This window comes from Acromyrmex echinatior, chromosome 17, assembly GCF_024713525.1.
Source record: "Acromyrmex echinatior isolate Ae372 chromosome 17, ASM2471352v2, whole genome shotgun sequence".
NCBI lineage: Eukaryota > Metazoa > Arthropoda > Insecta > Hymenoptera > Formicidae > Acromyrmex > Acromyrmex echinatior.
The window spans coordinates 329,259-352,561 of record NC_141868.1 but is presented as its reverse complement, the minus strand read 5'-3'; the positions used below and the strand labels follow the sequence as shown (position 1 = coordinate 352,561).

Genomic DNA, 23,303 nt, shown 5'->3' with positions numbered 1-23,303 from the left:
TTTATACTGAGGTCATACTGAGGTCCATATTATAAGCAGAAAAAGAGTAGAATCAAGGATTTAAAATTTATGAAATAAACATTTTTTAATTTAACAAATGTCTATATTACACGATATACGAAATTACACATAAATTTTTAATCTCAAATTGTGTTATTGCAAATTACAAGATGAACTCAAGTGAATCAAAATAGTTTCTTCGATGTACATAATCATAATGTATAATAATCGCAACAATATTATTACCAGAAATGCGTGGTTGCGAATCATTTATTACACAGAGTCTCTTTATTGTACATAGTAAAAATAACGTATAAAAATAATCTCGGTACGAGATGTAAAATAAGTCATTTTTTTATATACACTAATTGCAAAAGCGCAATACTAGACTTAAGTCATTATAGCTTTGTCTTGTAACAATCAGACAGCGCGTATCACACGCTTACATCGCGTTTACTTTATGTCAGTTATAAAAGTAAACGCGGCGCAGCTTAAAATCATGGATAAAAATTAAGATGTGTGCCTAATTAACGAGTGACGTTATATATATTGCGATATTTGTACTGTGGTGTGTTTTTCTTATCCCTTTCCATCATAAATTGTCCTCCTGATTTATTTGTGACCGGACACGAATGGATCGTGCAGCAAAAATGTAACATTTTCGTAAAAAGTATCCAATATCATGACTAAGATTAATTTCCTAAGATTTTTAATAAACAAGAAAAAATCCTAAAACTTCTATAAAGAATTCCTATAAATCATAAATGAATAAAAATACATTTGAGCAAGATAAAATTGAGCTGCCATACATTTCTTCAAGAAAGACAACAGTGCCAAATATAAAAAATATTTTCGTTATAAATTTGTGATTCGATAAAAGTTGTTCCACGTTCAGTTGTAAAACGTGATCAAATTCTCTGTAATTGCTATAATATGTAATAAAATTCCCTGTAAATACATAATAAAAATAGACGATAAAAATGAGTTTCGAATCGATTTTCAACTATAGAACACGAGTGAGAAAATCAAGAAGTGCGTTTATTATAAATTTTTGGTGCTCGGATGAAAGGAGATACGTTTGTTCCAGAGTTTTGGAACCGGCGAGAGAACCTGCTCCAGAAATAAATGCCTCTTCTCTTTCAGATTGAAACGCATGTTGCACAGCGATTTGTCATTTTTCTCATCTCTTTCTATAGTCCAAGCGTGACTGTCATTATTGTCCCTGTCATCGTATATATTATTAATCCGCCTGTTGTTATTCGACAAGCTCGGCGACACATTCTCTTTATTTGGCGATTTCTCCGATATTGTGGGAAGAGTATTTCTCTTGACAGTGTCGCTCTCTACCTCGACGGTCTTGGAGTCGATGGGCCTAGCTTGGCACAGATTTTCGCCGTTTTCCACGGATACCAAGGGACTCATTTCAACGTAAAGGTCACTCTCGTTCGTGTCGAAATCATTCTTGCAATCCGCAAATGTGACCTGCCGCATAAGCTTGCTCGCCTTGTCGAGAATCGGCGAATCAGACAAGACAGCGTCTATCAGAGGCGTTTTCTTGATGGACTCTATAGCACAGCATCGGACGAATTCCCTGATCGCGTCTATCTCGCGTTTCTCGACGTCCCGCGCGGTCAGATCGATCGAACCAGTCGTCGTTGAGGCGTTCCTGAGATCATTGTCGAACAATACTTTGGCAAAGTGCGCCTGCGCCATCAAATTCTTGGGATTCAGATCTTCCCAATGAGTCCCAGTGGTGTGATAGATGTGTCGCGGCGAATTCTCCGCTGTATACCGCCTGATCTGATCTATCGTACTCACCAGAGTACTCGCGGAGTCACGCGATAGCTCTGATCCATGTTGAAACTTCTCATCCGACGATGACAAATCATCGCGTTCCTCCAAAATCGTGTCCAATGCGAGCATACCGCCCCGGTCATCGAACACCACCGGCTTGGCTATATATAGACTAGCGTTTTGATCGTCGACAGACGTAGAGAATGTGCTATCGCTATAAGATGATTTATTGCCCTTAGATTCTACCAGATCGTAAGTAAGGGCGTCCGCATAATCGTCCTGCTTTAATATCCCTCGTGAGATCATGCCGTCGGAATATTCCGAGCTGTACGTCGTGCCGGTCGTGCTCGTCAAGGTATCTCGCCGCCTATCACGCACCACGCTATCGTCGTGAATGTACGTCTCGATATCTGTGTAGCCCTTCCAGCTGCGGATGCACCAAGGAGGTCTAGCGATTCCTAGCGGGCATACATTTTCGTAATCGTGGATCGACGTCACGCAACTCATCGTTTCGTCCCGCTGCTGTAGGAAAAATAACGTACGTGAAGAGACAGTAACATAATATAACAGAATAATAAGTAAAAAACAATGAGTTCAATGTAACAAATAAAGCGAGAAGATACATGATCAAAAGTATTGCATTATTTATGGAAACAAGGAAATTATTATATTAGTACTTGTATTGTTTTATGTTCTGATAAAAATGCTTTGAAGGAAAAAAATAAAAAATTTATAATAACCATAATAAATAATTAATAATAAAAAATAAAGAATCTATAATAAACAAGCTATAATGATTTATTTGTATTCTCTATATTATTAGGGATAATGCAAAACTTTTGACCCCGAGATTTCAAATAATATATTGTATATTAGACCTGCTGCAGGTCCTTTGACACCTTCTCTATATCGAATATCCTGCTGCTCTCCAATGGCGTCGGGGTGGTTAGTTTTTCTCTGTTCTTGATAACGTCCAACGCGCCGATTACTTTACTGCAGGAATCTAGCGTGAGAGAATTGGTTCGCTCGGAGTTATCGAGACTACCAAGCTGACCCAGATCAATATTCAATATATCCGGCGCGTGCCAGTCCAATTGTGGGGTGATATCGTGCTCGTAAATGCCGCGGCGTTTTCGAGACGAGTCAATATCAGGCAAGCCAGAATACAGGGAGTTCAATGGCGCGCTACTAATAAGCGCGTTGTCCGGATTATCATTGACCGACGTAATTTCTTCCTTGTGTTTGACGCCGACGCGACTGTGCGGCCTCTCGCATTCTGTGGAGAGGCGCAAGGCGCTCGCGTTGAACTCGTTCTCCGAGCTGTAGTTGCGATTGACAATGCCTTCCTCTACACAATCGGAAATTTGCGCAATATTTGTAAGCAAAGATTGCTTGTCGGTAGGCACCTCCTCGGTCCTCGGCGAGATGTCCATGGAATGGTGCAACGATACCAAAGAGTCGCGATGAAACAGCTTAAAGGATCTGGATGCGTCAACCTTCGTAGTTGTAGAATGCTCGCTGATATTTCGGGAGATATTCGTCGCTGTTCTTGATGGATGAAACTTGCCGTAATATAGCGACATGCTCGTCAGACCGATGAGCATACAACTGACTGTCACGGACGCAATCATAATCATCGCGATAGTTTCCCCGATGTGTAACATATATATGATCAGAAAGACCACATTCTGCGCTGCGATCAGTGAGTAAAAGATGAGCACGCGGTAGCGCGATCTGTCGTCGCGCAGATTAAAGAAGTCGAAGCAATAGATTAGTCCGATGACACAATTGTAGATGCGCTCTTCCCACGCGGTAGAACAGAACTTTGTCTTCTGCAAGATCACCCAGATCGTCATGATGAACCAATGCAAACCTGGAAAATGACGATTACTTGAAAATAGGAGACAGTGTCACAGCGTGTTGTTCTGATATTTAGACGATCGACTCAGCGTATTATAACTTATAATCAATCCATTTAATCTTCTATAAAGATCGACTTTCTTTGTTTAAAATAGACTTAGGCCCAGTTTCACAACTTAACTTTCTAATGCCAGAATTGGAAAGAGATAAGAAATAAGTTGAACATCAGTTAAGCGTTAACCGTGAGCTGTGAAACTGAGCCTTAGTAAACAATTAAATTATTTCATATGAATGTAATACGGATTTCTGCATTCTAATTACAGAACTTTCTCGGTAAAAACTCACCCAAAAATAAAAAGAACCATGTTTTCAGGAAGATGAGCGCTAATACCAAAACTATGAATCTTGATATCAGCATACTGCTACGCCAGATAGCCTGAAGGGCAAGAGCGACCCAAGTCACGTTGCTGCGCTCGCGATTGATATTGTGCATGGCCTTAACGTATGTACTCACAGCCCACGTTAAGGAGCAGAAGGAAGTCACGGCGGAGGCACCTGTACAAAAATTGCTTATGTTAATTTAATTACATTAATAACAATACTAACTTTTGGCTGGTGGTGGCTGGATCACTTGAGACCTAGATTTTCAAAAATTACTGTTGATTTTTAAAAATTATTTCCTTTTTATATTGCAAAGATATAAAAAAACTGAAAAATTGCTACTTTTTTATTGCTGTTTTACGTACTATTTATATGAATGTAACTTTTTAATTATCTAATAGACAGTACGGATCAAGAATGATTCAGCCACAATTTCCCGAAGAGTTAAACTTGTAAATATACAAATTATTATAAAAATATACTTTTTAATTTAAATACAAAAATATACTAAGAGATATATTTTTTATTACCTTAATTATTATAATTTACACACACACACACACACACACACACACACACACACACATACACACATATATTCTATAATGCTAAAAAAAACATTGAAAATGATAAATATTTAATAATATCGTGATTATTATTATTCATTAAACAAAACTTGGAAATAATTGAGAAGTGTAATAAAAAAAATAAAATAAAAGACATCAAAGCACTACTATATGTTTTTGTGGCTATTGTCCGTGATGGACTACTGCCTTCTTTTCAGCTATTTTTGAATACGCTTCGACATTGCTTCGCAACGCTTCGTACTCTTAGTCGCTTTTATATTTAAAACTGTGGAGGAGGACGAGAGAGTCTCTCGTCTTGTGGAATTTGTCGTTATGCTCATGCATTGTTCAGGAGTAAATAGATAAACAGAGTGATATTCCTTCCTTTTTCCTGTTATCTGCGGAGGCGGGTCATGAAAGAGGAAACGAAAGAATAATATATGTGACTCGTTACGGATTCACAAATGTTGGTTTTCGAGCACAGCATCGATGGTACAGCGGTACAATATTTCCAGCAGTGTTCTTCAGCGATTCATTGAAATGGTGTTTTATCACAAGTGAATCAGATATGTGACAAGGCACGATGCACACATCGTATAAAATACTAACGCACAAAATAATAACGTCGAATGAAAATAAAAATTCGACGGTTTATCCGGAACTGAAAACCGGCTTTTATTACTATTCAAAAAAACTCCTTTCATCGATACAGGTAGGAACACGAAGATTCATATCTCATTTTTATCGATAATTGCGCGCATTTAATATACACGAAAAGAACGATTTGTTGAAAGATCTAAAATATTACTGGATATAGATTTAAAATAATTGTTGGACCATCAAAATAATGATGTTAGAAATTAAAAAATGATAAGTATACTGCAAAAACTTTTTTTCAATATTATTTTCAATTTTATATCCAACACAGTTTTTGATCATCCAATAAAATTGTTCTTTCCATGTTTACATAGTAGAGAATCTACAAAATAAATCGCGCATTTATTGATAAAAGCGAAGTATGAATACGAACCACAAGATGTCTCAGATCAACCATGTCTTTCTCTCTGAGCCAAATCCTCGTATGATTTTTCCGCGCTTTTCTTTTTACAATTCTTCACACGGAGAAAACAAAATAATTCTTTATTCGTAGAAACAAGTCACGGTGATAGAGTCAGTCGCGATATTAGCGACGATTATGACATTGTTGATACTAGTGAACTTAGCGCATATGGAGGAGACAAACATAGAGCCGGTCGCATCGCTGAGGTATGCATCGCCGAAATATGCATCTATTGCACGCGCCGTCACGCCTGGAATAATGCCGCGAGCTCCGATGTCACGAAACCAGATGGAGGATGTTAGGCGTGAATTGGACAGGAGAAGATGGTGGGTGGCACGAATATGTGAAACAATCAACACGAAGAAATCACACACAGACGCTATGCTGACGAATATCATCATCGATACGTAAGCGAGGGAGATGCTAAAAAGTTCCTTAAAAATTATACATCTAATGATCATTAGATATAAAATATATATTACATCAAAAAATTAAAGAATTATTTATTCTGCCTTTTAAAAATAGGGAATTTTCAGAGAGTGTAATTTCGTCAAAAATTATCATAATAAAATGATTAAAAAAAACATTTTGAAGCTTGAAGTCTCTATTTTTTTTCAGAATGACACTTTAGACAATGATTTTAATATTATCCCGAAAAGTAAAGGCTTTAAAATAACAATTTTTGATAAAGTTACACTGTTTTGAAAATTGTCTATTTTTGGAGAGCAAAATAGGTGATTTCTTAATCTTTTAGCGTAATGCAGAAATTTAATGTGAAAGGATTAAAATATTTTTATCAAATTTTTGCGTTCAAATTGCAAGAAAGTTTAACGATATTAAAAAATGCAATAATTTTTTCTACAAATTTTGATTCAAAATAATTTGAAGGGAACACAACGTATCGTGGTGTCCGATATACAAGGCGGCGAGTTCCACGTGGATGAATTACTTCGCTGTTCTAAAAGGCACTTTGACGGACGCTACTATAGACTTAGTGCGTCGCAATCTTACGCAGGTCAGCGATATCGTGAGGCAAAAGTTTCAGCAGGATGCGGATTTTAATAAGACTTACGAGGTACAAATTGTACTTTGTAATTCCCAAATCCATGACTGACTAATCATGTCTAATCTGTAGATAGCAATAAAAAAAAAATCTTAGATAAAAAATTTATAGATAGCAAAAATTCTACATAACAATAAAAGAAAATCTTATAAAATAATTTTTTAAAGTATTCCTAACAAAAGAGTTAATTATTAGACACAAAATAATAGTTTTTTAGATAAAAGAATCAAATCTTATTCTAAAGAATTTTTAAATAAAGAGTGACAAGTTAAATTGCAAACTTTTTTTGAATGATTTTTAGAAAATGAGCAAAACGAAGAAGTTCCTCATTGTGCGACATCCACTGGAACGTCTCTTATCTGCATACAGAGACAAATTGGAACATAGGCAGAATCGCGAATATTATTATAAACGCTTCGGCCGGCGCATTGTACTCAAATATCGTGAATCCAGTAACACGACGAAATTAGAACCAACATTTAGTGAATTTTTACAATTTATAATCAGTGAAAAGTACTTTGACGAGCACTGGGTGCCATATTATCGCACCTGTGAACCCTGCATGATTAATTACGACTACATTATCAAGTTCGAAACCCTGGACAGGGATCAGAACTTTTTCATACAGGATGCGAATCTGAATGGATACCTATATGAGACAAATTACCCGCGAAATATTAATCCACTGGGCACGACTACCAGGAAAACATTAGATGAATACATCAAGGGGATACCGCGATCACTTCTCAATGAGGTTTACAAAATTTATGAGAACGATTATAAATTGTTCAACTATTCGTCTGTTTAATATTATTGGTGTCTCTGTTGATAACTCGATTTTTATATGACGTTTTTATACTGACAGACGAAGAGATAATAAAACTTTACGAACATTTTAAATGTGATATAATGTAAGAACTTTTTAAATTTTTTTCATTTTTTCAGATTCTTAAAGAAAATACTTTATTTGTTAAAATGTATGTTGAATAAATGTCATTTTAAAAAATGTGTTTTTGTTTCTCTTAGATTTTAAATCCCTTGTAATAATAGTGGGATTTAACAAAGAAAAACCAGGACTTATTGGCAAGTATCGCATTCCATTTATTTAATGTGAAAAAAATAATGAAAAAGTTATTGCAAAATATCGCTTTTATAACATAGATATTCTTCCTAAGTTTTATTTAAATCAAACAAATATTGCCAAAAAACAAAAAGAAATCTGATTCAAGACGAGGCAAGCAGATTTTTTAAGCGTTTTAGTTTGTATTATGTTCTTCAGCTTTTTCCTTCACATATAATACAGAATTTGCAGGAATATCGCTACAAAATCTCTGCAATATTGTTGCAATGTGATGCAATGTCGCAGTAGTGTTGTTGCAACGTTTGTGTTGTTCCTGATATAAAAAGATAAAGAAAGATTCTCCCTATTATTTTAGTATGTTTTTTAAATAATTATTATTATTTGTTTAGAAAGTCTAATGCCGAAACTGTGAAAAACTATTTCAACGAGCTCTGATCTCTCCTATATTAATATTTACATTTAAACACACATACACACATCATTGTATTGTATTATATACAGTATAAAATAAGATAATTTACAACTAAAAAGAACACTTACTCGTCCAAAACGATGCGTGTTTCAACATCGCAATAATATATAGCTGCAATATCAACTGTGGAGCAGCCCCCATAAACGACTTAAATAAGTGCAACATACATATATCGCTTTCTTGTCGATACACCCAATTCTTGTCCTTGCCGAAACCGGACTTATTTCTCAAAGAATGCATCGCAGTGCAAAGCAAGGTCAAGTACCTGAAAATAAATATAAATTGATGAATAATTCATTACTAGTAGAGAATATATGCTGTGTTCGTACACATTAATTTACGGACAATGAATCGCCGGAATTTCTGGGAAAAACTGCGCAAAAATAAACATAAAGTACCTGTGCAAAAAGCCAAGTAGGAAGATGTGCAGCAACCAGTGAACAGTCCGTAGGGAACCGTCGCTGCGATGCCATCTCAAACTAAATAGTTGGGTAACACAAGCGGGTAAGACGGTGAAACCCATTGCAAAGCATCCCCACGCTAAGTGGCCTTGCAAAAGGTATTCCACACATACAATGCTGTCTGTGTGTGCGAAAAATATCTTACAAGGTGTTCGGTTTACGAAGACAGAAGCTTTCCCGCGCATGCTTTGAGCAAGTGTGCAAAAACAAGTTTTACCACGTATGTGACATTAAGGCTAATTCTACAATGTGCTCTTTATTTCCTGTTTCTTGCTGTTTGTCTCTATTTGTCTCTTGCCTTTTTGGTCAATAAAACAAGAGACAAACAGCAAAAAACAGAAAATAAAAAGCACATTGTAGAATTAGCCTTAGACGATTTTAGCACAAAAAGCACATTGAAAGACGTTAGTAAAAAGTATCGTGATTTCTGTCATAATTATTTATAATGTTAATTATAATTATAATTGTAAAATATAAATAATAAAGTTATAATTAATATCAATTATATACAAATATAAAATAATTGTTAGAATTATTTATTGTGTTAATTATAACTTTAAGTCTAAAATGTATAAGTTCTCATTTCTTCTTGTTATTTTAGCATTAAAAATGCAAACGTATAAAATAATATACATTAATGATATAAGATTAAAAATATAATTAAAAAACTATAACACTATGTTTTAGTATTTAAGATTTTAAGATTTTTATTTTTTTAAGATTTTATTTCCATTAATGTAATCCCGATATATATGAAACTTTAAGAAAAAAAAGATTGTGGTACAATATTCTTTCGAAAAGTTAAAATTTTGCAATCGCGATACTTTTTACCAGTGTCATTGACATAAACAAAGCTGACGTAAGCATACAGGATGTCCCGCGATCTCAAATTTTAGTGTCAGATTTCACGAATTAACTTACCGTGAAATATCGATATAATTTCTTATTCAGCGCGATTTTTTACAATCATCAACATTATATATTTTCAAAAAATGGAAGCTCTAACTAAAATTTAAATTCTGCGTTTACTTTACCTTTGTTTGATAAGTATATCCCAATTGATTGATAATTAAGTTATGAATACACAATTTACGCACCAACAACTGCCGAGGCTCCAATAGATACTTTATTCGTATCAAAATTTCAAATTCATCGAAGTAGACTCGATAATAATCGAAGAATACGAATTTTGTAAATCGAATTTTGTGAACTGAAGTTCGCTCCGTTCCATTCGGCCGCAACTTCAGGGCGTTCGATTGCGCCTCAAAGAATTATTGTATTTTATCAATTTATAAATACATAATTTACGCACCAAAAACCGCGGAGGCTCTAATAGGTATTTTTACTTGTTAAACTTTTAAAATTAAAAATTGTTTGCTTAATAGAATCGAAAATAATGAAAGAATACAAATTTTGCAATCGAACTGAAGTTCGCTCCGTTCGGCTCGACCGCAACTTCAGAGTATTCGACTGTGTCTCGAAAGGACCTGTCAACTCAGATCGAAATTACGAGAATCGCAGGACACCCCGTGTCGCACGCACACGCGTGTGCCACGTGCACGTGTGTGTGTGTATGGTGTGTATGTGTATATATGTATGTGGCCACTCTTTGTTCACCTGTTGCTACGTCCGCGAGAAAGAAAGCGACCGAGGACGCGTAGTACAGCAGGTCGGCGGCGCGAAATCGGTAAAGCTCAGCCTGCCGGCGCGGCGTCGCCACGCGCGGCTCATCCGCTCGATCCGCCGTCGCATTCTCAACGTCGCGCGGAACGTCGGCGCACTTCACCTCGCACGACTCCACCGCCGCCGCCATCTTCCCGCATCCTCGCCCGGCGCGACGCGCCGGCCATTCGCGATCCCCGGCGTCCTTCAGATCCGTCCGCGTCCGGCGCGATGTCGCGATCCACAGACCGGCTTTCCCACTCGCACATGCGCGCTGCGCAACGCGTCTACCTCCCCTTAGCTCCTACCGGCAGGCGCTTTTATCAGTTTTTATCACAATGGCCGCGTTCAAGTTGGACAAAACTGCTAGCCTGCTCGCCGAGTGAGTGAATGTGATTGGTTGGATTTATAAGTAACTTAACCAATCATATTCATTGGCTGTGTTTAGTAGAAAAAAATAGCTTTGCAATTGTTGTTAAATTCTTTAATATGATTGGTTTTGCTCTATATAAATCAATCGTATATTTGAGAATTTTGAGTTCAAGACGGCAAAGCGGCTAGGCATGGCTTACCGAGTAATTGAATATGATTGGTTGGATTTATAAGTAACAACTAATTATGCTCATTTGCTCGGCGTGCAGATAAGCGTTTTGTCAATTTGAGCGTAAACAATATACAAATTTTGATATATTGTATATTATGACGTGTAACTTATTGCCAAGTTACTGTATCGCCAAGAGATTAATTATATACATACCATTTTTAACATTGGACGCGTTCAAGTTAACAAAGCGGCTAGCCTGCATTGACATTTTTTTCCGCAAGTTTTTCAACATTTTAACATTAACGTCTTTCGGAAAACGATGAAACTTATAATAAATAAATTATGATGTTGCATGACGATGAAATACAGTAAATAAGAATACAACTGTATTTTTAGAGTTTTCCATAAACATTTATATACATTTTTATTTGACACGTACTCATTTAAGAAATGGAGTGGATATGGCCTTAGAACTCTTGTTACGATTTTATCGACAGTTTCGTAAAATAAATGTGGAACTTAGTTTCCAGATCACTAAAATGGACATTGGTGCGCTGGTGTACGGGGAACAAAAGATTGGAGTGATTGGACTTCGGACTTCAGAATCGAGCAGATAGCATTGACAAATGTGGATCTCGCCGAAGGGCCGAAACATGGCGAGCTTCGATGACTAGACGTGTAGGAATAGGTGCCATACACACATTCCTTACTTCCCGTCGCGAGTCATTGTCTCTGCCCGGCGATGGACCGTGAAGGATCGACAGAGTGTCATAGAATATCGCGGATCCGTCGTCGCGGCATTCATTAGGTCGAGAACGTTGCGTCAAGAATCTTCGATTGTGTTTAACCTTTCTGTTCGAACACCAAACCGTTTTGAAAATTGACGAGACTTTCATACGTGCTCTGAAAGGACTTTACACTGAAGAGGGGGAACATGAGAATCTTAATTACAGAAAATGTCCCGTCAATTTCTTTCAAGAGAATGAACATGGTTCAGTTATCTCTGTAATTGTTACGAGTGTTACTTTTAATTTGCGCTGAAGGTAAGTTTTAAGTCTTGCCAAGCATGATTAACCCTTATGTTACCACCCAAAAAATGCCACACTAATGACCACCCGGGTACCCGGGTACCCATGCAGAAATTTTGAGGTAAAACTGTCGTAAACTTGAAAATAAATTTATGTATTGGATGAATATTGATTTATTAATATTTCATAGAGATATTTCGAGCAAAGTACAATAATAAATTCGTATACAGTAACCTTTATAATCCTCTGCAGGTATAAGATTTAGGCAGCCGCACTATCTGACCCTTGTTTCGACAAGGCCAGGTATGTTAAATTGAAAAGGTATTTAAAGAATTGAGAGGGGATAGTTGTTTGTACCTGGCGAACTAAGCTAATAGCGTCAGTCTTTCTCGTTTCGGAGCAGTAACACGTATCGCTTAGAGCAGTGAAACGACGCGTAGTATTTTCACAAATATTTTCAAGATCGCTGATTATTGATTCATATACTCTGAAATATAAACATTTTTATTAAAAATATTTACCTATATTTTTTTTACTTTAAAATTAGATTTTGTGTATAAAATAATGAAGAACTGTCAAGAGCACAATTTCTAAGGTATGTAAAACAATAAGTAAAATAAATATATTTTTTGTATATTTTCATTGATTGCAGGACTGCTTCAAGTATAATTTTTTTAGTTTACATAAATTTATTTATCTGTTTAGATTGAGTGAAGCTGAAAAAAGAGAATACTTGAAAGTATTATTAGGTGATGAAGAAAATGAAAGTTTAGTATCATCTGACAGTGAAGACGACGAATGGCTTCCTGCAGATAATCTTGATCTTGAGGTATCTGATAATGAGCAAGAGAGTGATTACGAGGCTGAGTTTCAGGAAGATGTCGGTAGTGATGAGGAGTCTGTAAATGAAGAAGCTGCAGAAGAAGAAAATGAACGTGAAAGCGAATCTGAAGAAGAAAATGAAGACGAGGCTGCTGCAACATCGCAAAGTAAGAACTATATTTTTATAGCTGCACATATATTTGTATTTATTTATTCATATTTTATTTATACTTGACATTTTTATCTGTTTTAGGAAGTAATAATACATCTTTTATTGCTAAAGACAACACAATTTGGCTCAAAAATGCACCGAACCTTCATCAAACACCTTCAAGAAACATTATTCGACAAAGAGCTGGACCACACAGAATCACAGAAATGTTATCGATTTCTGATACTTTCAAAAAAATTATGACTATGGAAATGGTAGATATTATTGTACGTTGCACTAACAAAAAGGCAGAAGCTGTCTATCAAGAATATAACGGTAAACACCCCGAAAGAGAGCCACGTGTTTGGAAGAAAGTTACTCGAAAAGAGAGGCATCAAAATCAAGAGCAATACTTTCAACTATCTTCGGCTTTCATAAAAAAGTAACTATGTGTTCATATGTGCCGAAAAAAAACAAAGCCGTAATTCTACTCAGCACGATGCATGCCAATGCTGTAATTTCAGATACACTTCATCAAAAGCCAGATATGATATTGTTTTACAATAAAACAAAAGCTGGAGTGGATAGAATGGATCAAATGTGCTCAAGATATACGACACAACGGCGAACATCCAGATGGCCGCTAGCTTTCTTTTTCAATATTCTCGACATTTCTGCTTTAGCGGCATATATCATTTATTATGAAAATAATAAAATTATTGAAAAAAAGACAAATCAAAGGAAAATTTTCTTAGACCAGCTTGCAGAAGAATTAGCCATGCCGATGATTGAAGAGACAGCTTCAAATCAACAAATTGTACGAAACCCAGCTACAAAATTGGCAGTTGAAAGCTACATTGACCGTCCTACAGTTGCAGCGGAAGTCGTTGCTGACAATCAGCCACGTGATACGACTGGTAGAAAAGTAGTAGTTGGAACATGCCATATTTGTAACAAACAACCAATTAGGAAACGGCGAAAGACAAGAAAGAGCTGCGTTTCATGCCAAAAGCCAGTTTGCGATGAGCACATAGCAAAAATTACGAAATGTTTGGAATGTAGTGAATAACTTTTGAAATGTAATAAAAACGTTCATTTTCATTTAATTTGTTTAATAAATTATCAAAAATTAATAATATTTTATGTAATTTATTTATTAAAAATTATTGTATTGTATTTCCTCAATTTTTTTAAATCGTAATACGTATATTTCACTATTTTTATATAAGGGGTACCCGGGTACCCGGGTGGTACATACATGTACTTTTTTTCAAATTATAAATTTTTTATGAAGAAAAAAAAACAAAATTTTTTTAATGCATGATTTGATAGAAAATTAGTCAAATCGTGGGGATCCGAGAGGATTTTAGCGTACGTCTTCAGGAAACAATTTATTTAACATAATGCACGCCGATGGGTACCCGGGTACCCGGGTGGTAACATAAGGGTTAAGCAGGATGCATAAATTTTATTATGGACCTTTAAATTTTTATAGTATATTTAACAGAATAATAATTATATATAATGTTAGATAATTATATATAACGTTAGATATATTTTGTATTAATATATTAGGTGTTGGAATTAATTCGTAGCGTTTTACAAGTGATGGGAAGTACTTTCATTAATGTATTTTTTAATGCTCATGTGAAATAAATAACATTCTTTCATTAAAAACGCTACGAATTAATTCCAACACCTAATAATAAGCAAAACATTTAATCAGGGTTGGATAGTGCTAAGTTAAAAAGATAAAAGTTAAGTTAAAAAGTTAAATAATTAATTTTAACTTAATTTAATTACATTTTAGACTCTTAACTTTTTAACTTTATTTAGTTACTTTATTTTTGAGTTACTTTATTTAGTAACTATTAATTTTTTATTTAATTCTTTGAAGTTAAGTCTCAGACATAATGTGTGGTAATAGCGATAACTTAAAATGAAGTGAAAATTGCAAAAGAAAGCAAATTTACTAGGTGTTGACCAATAAAATTATAAATATTCTAGTGAATTTGCTCACTTTTGTAATTTTCATTTCATTTACACAAATTATCGACCCCTATTTCAATCTGTCAGAAACCGTGTATTTTGATGTATCTAGTTTCTGATAGGTTGAAATCTATTATTATCGCATCTCCCTCGTATTGTGTCTGAAGCTTTAGTCATATCGCAGGCCAGCATTCATAGTCGAATCTTATATAAATCTATCTTATTAAACAGTAAATAAAACATGTAAATAAAATATAGATTATTTTCTAAACGAAGTATATATTTGTCATTTCCGTTATTTGTAAGAATACAAATACAAAATCCTGAAATTATGAATTAAAAAAATATATAAAAACAAATTTAACTTTTAACTTTTCAATTACTTTTTTTTATTAACTTAACTTTTAATTCAATTAATTTCATTATAATCAACTTGTATCTTAACTAAGTTAAATTTTCAAGGTTATTAACTGTAACTTAGCTCAGTTTTAAAAAAAGTTAACCAACTCTGCATTTAATCATTAAAATATCGAGAACAGTTCACTCGTATATATTAAAGCTTAAACAATAACTAACTTCTTATCAAATTAAAATGTTTTTGACTGTAAGGAATTAAATGGAACACAATAAAAATGCCAATACAAGACTGGATAGATGTTGAGTGTTATATAAAATTTATTTATTTACATATATAAATAACAAAAATGTAAATGTTTTGACTCTACGTTTTGAAGTCTTCTGAAAATAGTAATTACACGTATCAAGTTAATTACAAAATTGTACTAGTAAAAATATAGTAAACTGTTATCAAATGGAGTGAGGTGCATAATCCAGTGATAATTATTTATTGTAAAAACTAGGTAAAATTTAGAAATAAAATGTAATTTGTCATTATTATAGAGACTTGAGTTATCAAAGTCAACTGTATATAGTCAAGTATCAAAATAAGTTGAATTGTATTGACATTTTTATTGTGTTAAAAAATATTTAATGTGATAGCAATAATTCTTTTACACAGAAAGAGGCAAAATTATCATTTAGAAAAAAAATACATAATTTATTCGATAAATCAATATGACATTATAATACAAGCACGATCGATACATTTTTACAAAATTATAATTTTTGTTTTAGATATGTAAATTATTTTATGCGAGAAAAAATTATACATTGCTATTGCATTTCATATTTTATTTGCTTATACATATAATTATTATTAAGTATATTAATAATATATTTAATATTTCAGAGATAAATTCAAGATATCGGGCAACTGATCATGAATCATGTATAGCTTTGAGGGAGATTATAGGCGCAAGCCACAGCAGAATTTATCAGGTGCTAGCAGACGAGACGAGAGGGCCGTTCTCCTGCAACACGCACAGTTAGAGAGGCTAAAGAGGGAGCAGCAGCGCAAGAAGCATGATGCGGCGCTGAAAATACAGGCGCGCATACGCAGCTTCGTCACCAGGAGGCTGATGTGCGCGCAGAAGAGGAAGGAGTTTGATGAAGCGCAACAAGCAGCTGGACGCAGAAATCTAAGCCTAGAAGAATTAGTGCCGTATCTACGAAAGTTGTTATTCTTTTATAATCATATCTTAGACGCTAACAGACTGATATGGGTTCTTCAGCACTTTTTAAAGCACCAGAGAGAAATTAAATTGAAGTCAATAAGTTCGTCGCAATGGCTGTGGAGATTACGGTAAACTATTAATATAAATATTATAATATATGGAAAAAAAGATAATTTTATGATCAATATAAATATAATGGCCGCTCTTAATATCTCCGCTATTAGATAGGATAGAATTCTAGCGATTATTTATAGAATTATTTGATCAGCAGCTCGACTATGCCGCCATAATATCTTCTTCTCTATTTAGAGAATACCATTTTCTACAAAAACAATTATACTAATCAAATGATGCTTTATATCTCTGTTTTGTAATTTTTAACGACACTATTAAGAGTTATAAAATAGAGGCCTTCTATGAAATGTTTATGTATATGGTATTTATTTTAAATATTATTCGATATAGATGGATTCTTCACATGTGTATGCGATACAACACGGAAACGCTGCCAGATGGAGCATACTCCTTGGCGATACCGTTACGAGTTCTGGAGGTATTCACAACGCGAGAAGACACGGAGAAGGTGCTACCGTTATCGGCATCTAAACACACTTATCGGCATCTAGAAAGTATATTTGTCTACCTGATCCAACATAATTACTTCGAGCAGTTGAGGAAGCTGCTGGATGAGAAGGTACCACCGATGGCGGAGGTGACGTCGGTCGCGCCTACGCCGATCTCCAAGTGTTTACTGGATATGATCAAACGACCTGTCGACTTGATTTCTTACGTGAATCACAGAGAGAACTTCTCCACGCTCGTGCTGCGGGAACTGTGCAGAAGCGTATTCTCGCCCAGACTGTCCGATCCTATTCGCATGTTTGTTGTGCCTGCATTAACAGAATTCAAAGACTTTCCATATATCCAGTTAATTATTTGTATCAATCGACTCCGATTGGTACCTACAATAAACCTGCTTTATTGTGTATTGTCATTGGATTCATCTAATCAGTTTTGTAAGTATAAACAAAAAGCTCTATTAACATTATTAGCTTTAATTCTACCACAGATAAAATATTATTCAGTTTTCTCGATAACATTTTCTCGAATTATTCATATATTTTTTAATGTTCTTGTTCATATTAATTATATTTATGTTCATATTTTTTATGAGTAATATTTTTCATATTCCACTCAGAGAAAAAAATTTCTTTGGACTTAATAAATTTTATTGTAAGCAAATAAATTTGTTATTTGGAATGGTCCAAACAAACCAATGTTTAAATCAATAAATGCGATTATTTTAATTTGAAACAATGTATATTTTTGTCTTAAATACATTATTTGTTTGAACAGATAATGTCTATCTTCAGTATTTGCGTGATCAACTGTATGGCACAAACATAATTGATATAGCACTGTTCATTTAATCCTGTTGTTAGACGTATAAGCCATTTCTATATTTCCGGCCAAAAAATGTAATGATTATTCTAAGAAAACAATTATTTGCATGGAACAACCTAACCTCTATCAATATATTTTGCCATTTTCAAATAAATAATTTGTTTCATTATAACTAAATAATATATTATTTAATTAAAAGATATTATTTCAAATAATAATGTTATTTCTGTCAATAGAGGTTCCTTGAATGAAACAACAAAATTTTTATTCAAACACATAATATTTCGTACAAGCATGTGTTGTTTCAATGAAACAAATTTTAGTCAAATAAATAAGAAATACTAAATCCAAAGAAACCTTTTTCCCTGTGCGTAATGCTGACAAAATATTGCAATTTAATTTAATTTATTATATTTTTACTAAATTTATATTTTTGATAAATTAACGTTACAATTAATAAAAACTTGACTTTTTTTCGTAGCATGGTGCAAACCTGAGGACGCACTGACGAATTACTTGCAAGTGCTCGCGTCTCTGAGTTCAACCATCGTGCCGTTGATGGCCGAGCAAAGCATTTCGGAGCGACAGACCGATAATGATTCAGACAACGAATCGAATGGTAACATGACCGATCAGGAACAGGCAGATATCCTGCGGCAGTGCATCGAGATGTTAAACGAACAGCAACGCGTAAACGGTATTCTATCGGCGATTGAACAGAGTCAATCGGATCCCCCGGTGCTGCTACAACCATTGTGTCGGTTATGCCATCATCTACTTATCACGAATAAGCTGGCCGTTCAAAAATATAAACTGCTCTATATGCTTGCATTCAAGCCGGTATTTCTTAAACATCTGTGGACCAGCTTAGCGTCGATTCGCCAGACGTCGTTGTTTGGTGGTGGTGCCGCCACATCTCTTCTGCAGATTATATCGCGTGGAATCGCTCTTTCAACCGAGGACACCGACAGAATAGTCCCATTACTAGCGGTATTCTGCTCGTTGTTTAGCTTGCTGATCGCAACATTGCACGACACGGAGTTCTTTCTCGAACCAACTTCCATAGAACATGTGTCTAAAAACCGGCAGCAGCATACAATGCCTTTTACCATCGCGGAGCTGGCAGTGCTGTCTGGTCATCTAAAGAGTGTCTGCTTAGGTCTGGTGGAGCTAGCGTTTCCTGATACTCGACCCACAGTACGCGATGACTACAGAAACGCTGTACTGGGTCCTACGTCCGCTGTTCAATGCCGACACGATACACAGATCTGGACGCACTTGTTCAAGGTTCCACCAAAATTCTGATATTTTCTTGAAATCTCTAAAATCTAATGATAATTATTGTTTAGCTTTCATGCATCATATGCATTCTTTTTTAAGACTTGCTCAGTCTTTAGAGTGAGATTTCAATCTAAAGAATTTAGATTAACTTTAATTTTAATTTATTCTTTATCATTTTCTAACTCTTAGAATTAGAAAAAGATAAAAAGTTAATTAAATTAGATTAAAATTAATCGACATTGGAAAAAGGCATGAGTGATACAATATCGCTATTGTTACATAAATATTATATGCAAGGACCATCTAAACTGATATATAACGGATAGAATTTTTAAAAGCTTGTTTCAAATTGTCCTAGCTTTTAGCATGACAATTAGATTCGATTTCTAATAACCATGAAGATATAGCTTAGCGTTCATGATCTCGCTCACTTGTATTGTAAAATTTACATATTGATAACTAGACATTGGATTCTTATGCAATTTCATATTTTTTTAGAAAACATATTGGAAAGTAACATCCAAATACAATAGAAATTCGTCTTATTAAAAAAGTATTCTAAAAATGTATATTTATTTATAAAGATTATGCGTTTCCTCCATGTCCGAATCCATTCTTAGAATGCTAACATTAGAATCTTGCAGGATATTGTCCAGATAAATATCAGGCTGCTCCTCGGCCTGAAATGAAGTGGACTGCAAGGTTCACGAAACGTTGGCATTTCAAGAATAGATCTGGAGGACACGGAGGAAACTCGCGAAACGCATAATCTTTATATAGAAAGCACCCGTGGAAGCCTCAAGAATATTGCATATTTATTTTGTGCACATTTGCATATTTGTTCAAATTTGCATATTTTGCGCATATCTGCAAAAATATCTGCATAAAATTCGAATGTCTAATAACATATTAAGTAAGATTAACGATTTTCTGATTATTTTTTAATTAATCTTTATCTTAAAAAAAATGTTCAAGTTTCTGTAAGTTTTATTAATTGCAATTAAGAGTTACTATTATGATAAATAATATTATACATAGTCATAAAAAATTTAATTTGCTCAAGGTCACGGTGGGTCTTCTACGACAACTACACACGCGTGATCTCAGGCGGCAGTTTTGTCCTGAAGGCCATTGGATCGCATCCAACGTCGTCATTCCCATTGACAAACCGCAGGACTTTGCATTCCGTAGACGCCGGCTACGTGGGTATGTGCCCTTTCAGAATCTGAGGGCCTTTACGAGGGAGGAGTTTGAGGAGGGGCCACCGTTATCGGCGACAGAAGTGCGGACATTAACGCTATTGCGCGAGATACCATTTGTTGTACCGTTCAATAATCGTGTAGTGGTATTCCAATCGTTAATCTACAAGGATAAAGCGGAACAGCAGGGCGAACTCGCACACTTTATGCAGGGTCCGTCGATACAGATCTCCGTGAGACGAAACTACCTCTACGAAGACGCTTTCGAGAAGTTATCACCAGAAAATGAACCAGAGCTGCGATTGAAGATGCGAGTTCAACTGGTTAATACCGCGGGATTGGAAGAAGCCGGTGTCGACGGTGGCGGTCTATTCAGAGAATTTTTATCCGAGTTATTAAAGACCAGTTTCGATCCTAACCGCGGTTTCTTCAAACTCACCAAGGACAATATGCTGTATCCGAATCCCACGGTGCAGTTGCTAGTTGACGATTTCCCAAAACATTATTACTTTATTGGCAGAATCTTGGGGAAGGCACTGTACGAGAATCTGCTAGTGGAGTTGCCGTTCGCTGAGTTCTTCTTGTCGAAGATCGTCGGACGCCAATCGGACGTGGACGTGCATCACCTAGCCTCTCTTGATCCCATCATGTATCGCAGCCTTCTCTATTTGAAGAGTTACAAAGGTGACGTGGCGGATCTCGGATTAGACTTCACCGTACTCAGCGACGAACTTGGCGAGAGACGGGTCGACGAATTGAAGCCGAGCGGCGCCAACATCCCCGTGACAAGTCACAATCGCATTGAGTACATTCATCTGATGGCCGATTATAAACTGAACAAGCAGATACGTGCGCAGTGTTTCGCGTTCAAGCAAGGAATCGGCAGTGTAGTACCACTTGACTGGTTGCAAATGTTCAACAATAAGGAGCTGCAAGTACTCATCTCGGGCGCGCAAATTCCCGTGGACGTGAACGACTTGATGTTACACACGAATTATACCGGCGGATACGCGCCCGATCATCCGACTATCACTGCCTTCTGGAAGGTCGTCAACGAGTTCAACGATCAGCAGAAGAGCCAACTACTAAAGTTTGTTACCAGTTGTAGTCGCCCTCCTCTCCTAGGATTCAAGGTGCGTTGTAAATATATGTGCGATTCTACAACTCGATATCTCGAAAACTAGATTACAAAACTCAATCTCAACCTAGAATCTAATTAACAACAATCAGTATTCTAATCATTACATTACATTTGTTTCTCCATTGTTTGTTCAATCTTTGACGTATTTTTGTTCACAGGAACTCGATCCACCATTCTGCATTCAGCATGCCGGCACCGTGGATCGTTTGCCGACTTCGAGTACCTGTATGAATTTGCTGAAACTTCCCGAGTTTCCGGATGAGAAAATCCTACGCGAGAAACTCCTGTACGCGATACAGGCCGGCGCGGGCTTTGAGCTTAGTTAGAGATTTTTTAATTTCACTTCTATTGACTCCCATTTGATCCAAATGTGTAAATACAATGTAAAACTTTGTGAGTGTATAAGATGTAATGAGGAGAAAATGTCATGATTTGTTCATGCTGTATTTTATGTGAATTAGCGTTAGGACTTCCTACAAGATTGGGGGAAACGTGGCGAAGATATTAATATTATATAACAGGAGGGGCCAATTATATATACACCAGGCATGCCAATTTGAACTCCGGAAGAGTTCAAGACAAAAGTCATTGACGCAAAAAAATTCAATGTGAATAACATTTCAGAGACTGAAATCTTAAAATGTTGATAAGCATCATTCAGATCAATACTTTACAGTCCGTGAAATCTTATTACATTTTTTGCGTCGATAGCTTTGCGTTTTGGCTCCGGAGCTCAAATTGGACAGGCCTGATATACACTAAGCAAAAGTACCTACCAACGGAGATTATCATCGATGTCACTTTGATGTGCCGTTTGTAAAGAAGACACGAAACGTTTGTAGTATGCATGAGTGTGTATAACACATGTCGGAGAATGTACGGATATTTTTTTGGTTTCAATTTTTCAAGCCCTTGGCCTACAATTGTATAAATTATGTATATTTTTATTGTTTTATATTCGCCATGTGATGTGATTTTGTCACAACGACTGCTACTTTACTTCAATATATGTGAGAATAGATGTATGTATTTATGAGGTATATTGTTAAGTTGTGTAAATAAAATACCTGAAAGCGTTGAAAATGTTTGTCGATATTATTTAAAAAAACATTTATAAATTTATATTAATTGATTATTTTATTTGCAATCAAATATTAATTATTTCATATTAATATATTTTGTATTGATTTTAGTAATATATAATTTGTATATATACTTGTGCTGATCTTTAATTGTTATATATTAAATAATAGGGAATGTATATAAATAATAAGGTAAGGATTAAAATAAATACGTACTTAAATATTTAAATAAAATAATTTAAATAATATTAATATATTTATATCATTAATATATATAGAGATTGAGACATTATTAATAATAGAGATTGAAATATTATTTTCTTAATATACTAATTATTTCATTTAAATCAATATTTTTATTAAGACTCATATCCATATAAGTTTTTTGGTCTATTAAAACTCGTTCCTTAACATTTTACTTAACTATATAAACATTATATTAATATTATTCCATGTTTTATATAATCATTCAAAGAATAACTATAAATTATATTTAAATTATAATAATTGCAACCATTCTCTTATGGTAATTATAATCATAAATACCAAAAATTCTCTCAGTGTATTCCTAATCTCATAAGTCATTATGATATCAAAATGATATCAAATGACTCCAATAATCATTAAAAGTTATTTTTCAATTACTTTCAATTCATTTTAATGTCATTTTGACGTTATCTGTGTGACT

At 34.9% G+C, this 23,303-nt stretch overlaps 3 protein-coding genes across 5 annotated transcripts; 2 read left to right on the top strand and 1 right to left on the bottom strand.

Moving 5' to 3' along the window:
* Positions 1–239: 239 nt before the first annotated feature.
* LOC105150721 (uncharacterized) lies at positions 240–10,665 on the bottom strand. Of its 3 annotated transcripts, none has more exons than XM_011063981.2 (6): positions 10,356–10,665; positions 8,676–8,859; positions 8,346–8,542; positions 4,000–4,209; positions 2,673–3,667; positions 240–2,316 (listed from the first exon to the last, which is right to left on the bottom strand). In XM_011063981.2, the coding sequence occupies exons 1-6, from the start codon at positions 10,549–10,551 to the stop codon at positions 1,042–1,044; spliced, it is 3,057 nt and encodes a 1,018-aa protein (XP_011062283.2). In that variant the 5' UTR covers positions 10,552–10,665; the 3' UTR covers positions 240–1,041. The 3 variants fall into 3 exon arrangements, with proteins under 3 accessions (XP_011062283.2, XP_087271044.1, XP_087271045.1); XM_087414918.1 differs by having other exon boundaries at positions 8,676–8,756; positions 10,356–10,439; XM_087414919.1 differs by lacking the exon at positions 8,676–8,859 and having other exon boundaries at positions 10,356–10,493.
* LOC105150720 (carbohydrate sulfotransferase 11) lies at positions 5,008–7,683 on the top strand. The gene is made up of 4 exons (XM_011063980.2): positions 5,008–5,313; positions 5,752–6,068; positions 6,550–6,736; positions 7,026–7,683. The coding sequence occupies exons 1-4, from the start codon at positions 5,185–5,187 to the stop codon at positions 7,530–7,532; spliced, it is 1,140 nt and encodes a 379-aa protein (XP_011062282.2). The 5' UTR covers positions 5,008–5,184; the 3' UTR covers positions 7,533–7,683.
* An 842-nt stretch (positions 10,666–11,507) lies between the features above and the next one.
* Positions 11,508–22,616, top strand: LOC105150722 (ubiquitin-protein ligase E3C). The gene is made up of 6 exons (XM_011063986.2): positions 11,508–11,987; positions 16,184–16,636; positions 16,974–17,524; positions 18,394–19,199; positions 20,257–21,525; positions 21,692–22,616. The coding sequence occupies exons 2-6, from the start codon at positions 16,221–16,223 to the stop codon at positions 21,857–21,859; spliced, it is 3,210 nt and encodes a 1,069-aa protein (XP_011062288.1). The 5' UTR covers positions 11,508–11,987; positions 16,184–16,220; the 3' UTR covers positions 21,860–22,616.
* The last annotated feature ends 687 nt before the right edge of the window (positions 22,617–23,303 follow it).

Coding starts and splice junctions, on each gene's coding strand:
- LOC105150720 (XM_011063980.2), top strand. CDS start 5,185: ATGCACACATCGTATAAAATACTAACGCACAAAATAATAACGTCGAAT. Junction 6,069..6,549: donor ACGAATATCATCATCGATAC/GTAAGCGAGGGA, acceptor AATAATTTGAAG/GGAACACAACGTATCGTGGT. Junction 6,737..7,025: donor ATTTTAATAAGACTTACGAG/GTACAAATTGTA, acceptor AATGATTTTTAG/AAAATGAGCAAAACGAAGAA.
- LOC105150721 (XM_011063981.2), bottom strand. CDS start 10,551: ATGGCGGCGGCGGTGGAGTCGTGCGAGGTGAAGTGCGCCGACGTTCCG. Junction 8,860..10,355: donor TCTCGCGGACGTAGCAACAG/GTGAACAAAGAG, acceptor TCGCACACACAG/ACAGCATTGTATGTGTGGAA. Junction 8,543..8,675: donor CTACTTGGCTTTTTGCACAG/GTACTTTATGTT, acceptor ATTTATTTTCAG/GTACTTGACCTTGCTTTGCA.
- LOC105150722 (XM_011063986.2), top strand. CDS start 16,221: ATGTATAGCTTTGAGGGAGATTATAGGCGCAAGCCACAGCAGAATTTA. Junction 16,637..16,973: donor CAATGGCTGTGGAGATTACG/GTAAACTATTAA, acceptor TATTCGATATAG/ATGGATTCTTCACATGTGTA. Junction 17,525..18,393: donor GGATTCATCTAATCAGTTTT/GTAAGTATAAAC, acceptor TTTTTTTCGTAG/CATGGTGCAAACCTGAGGAC.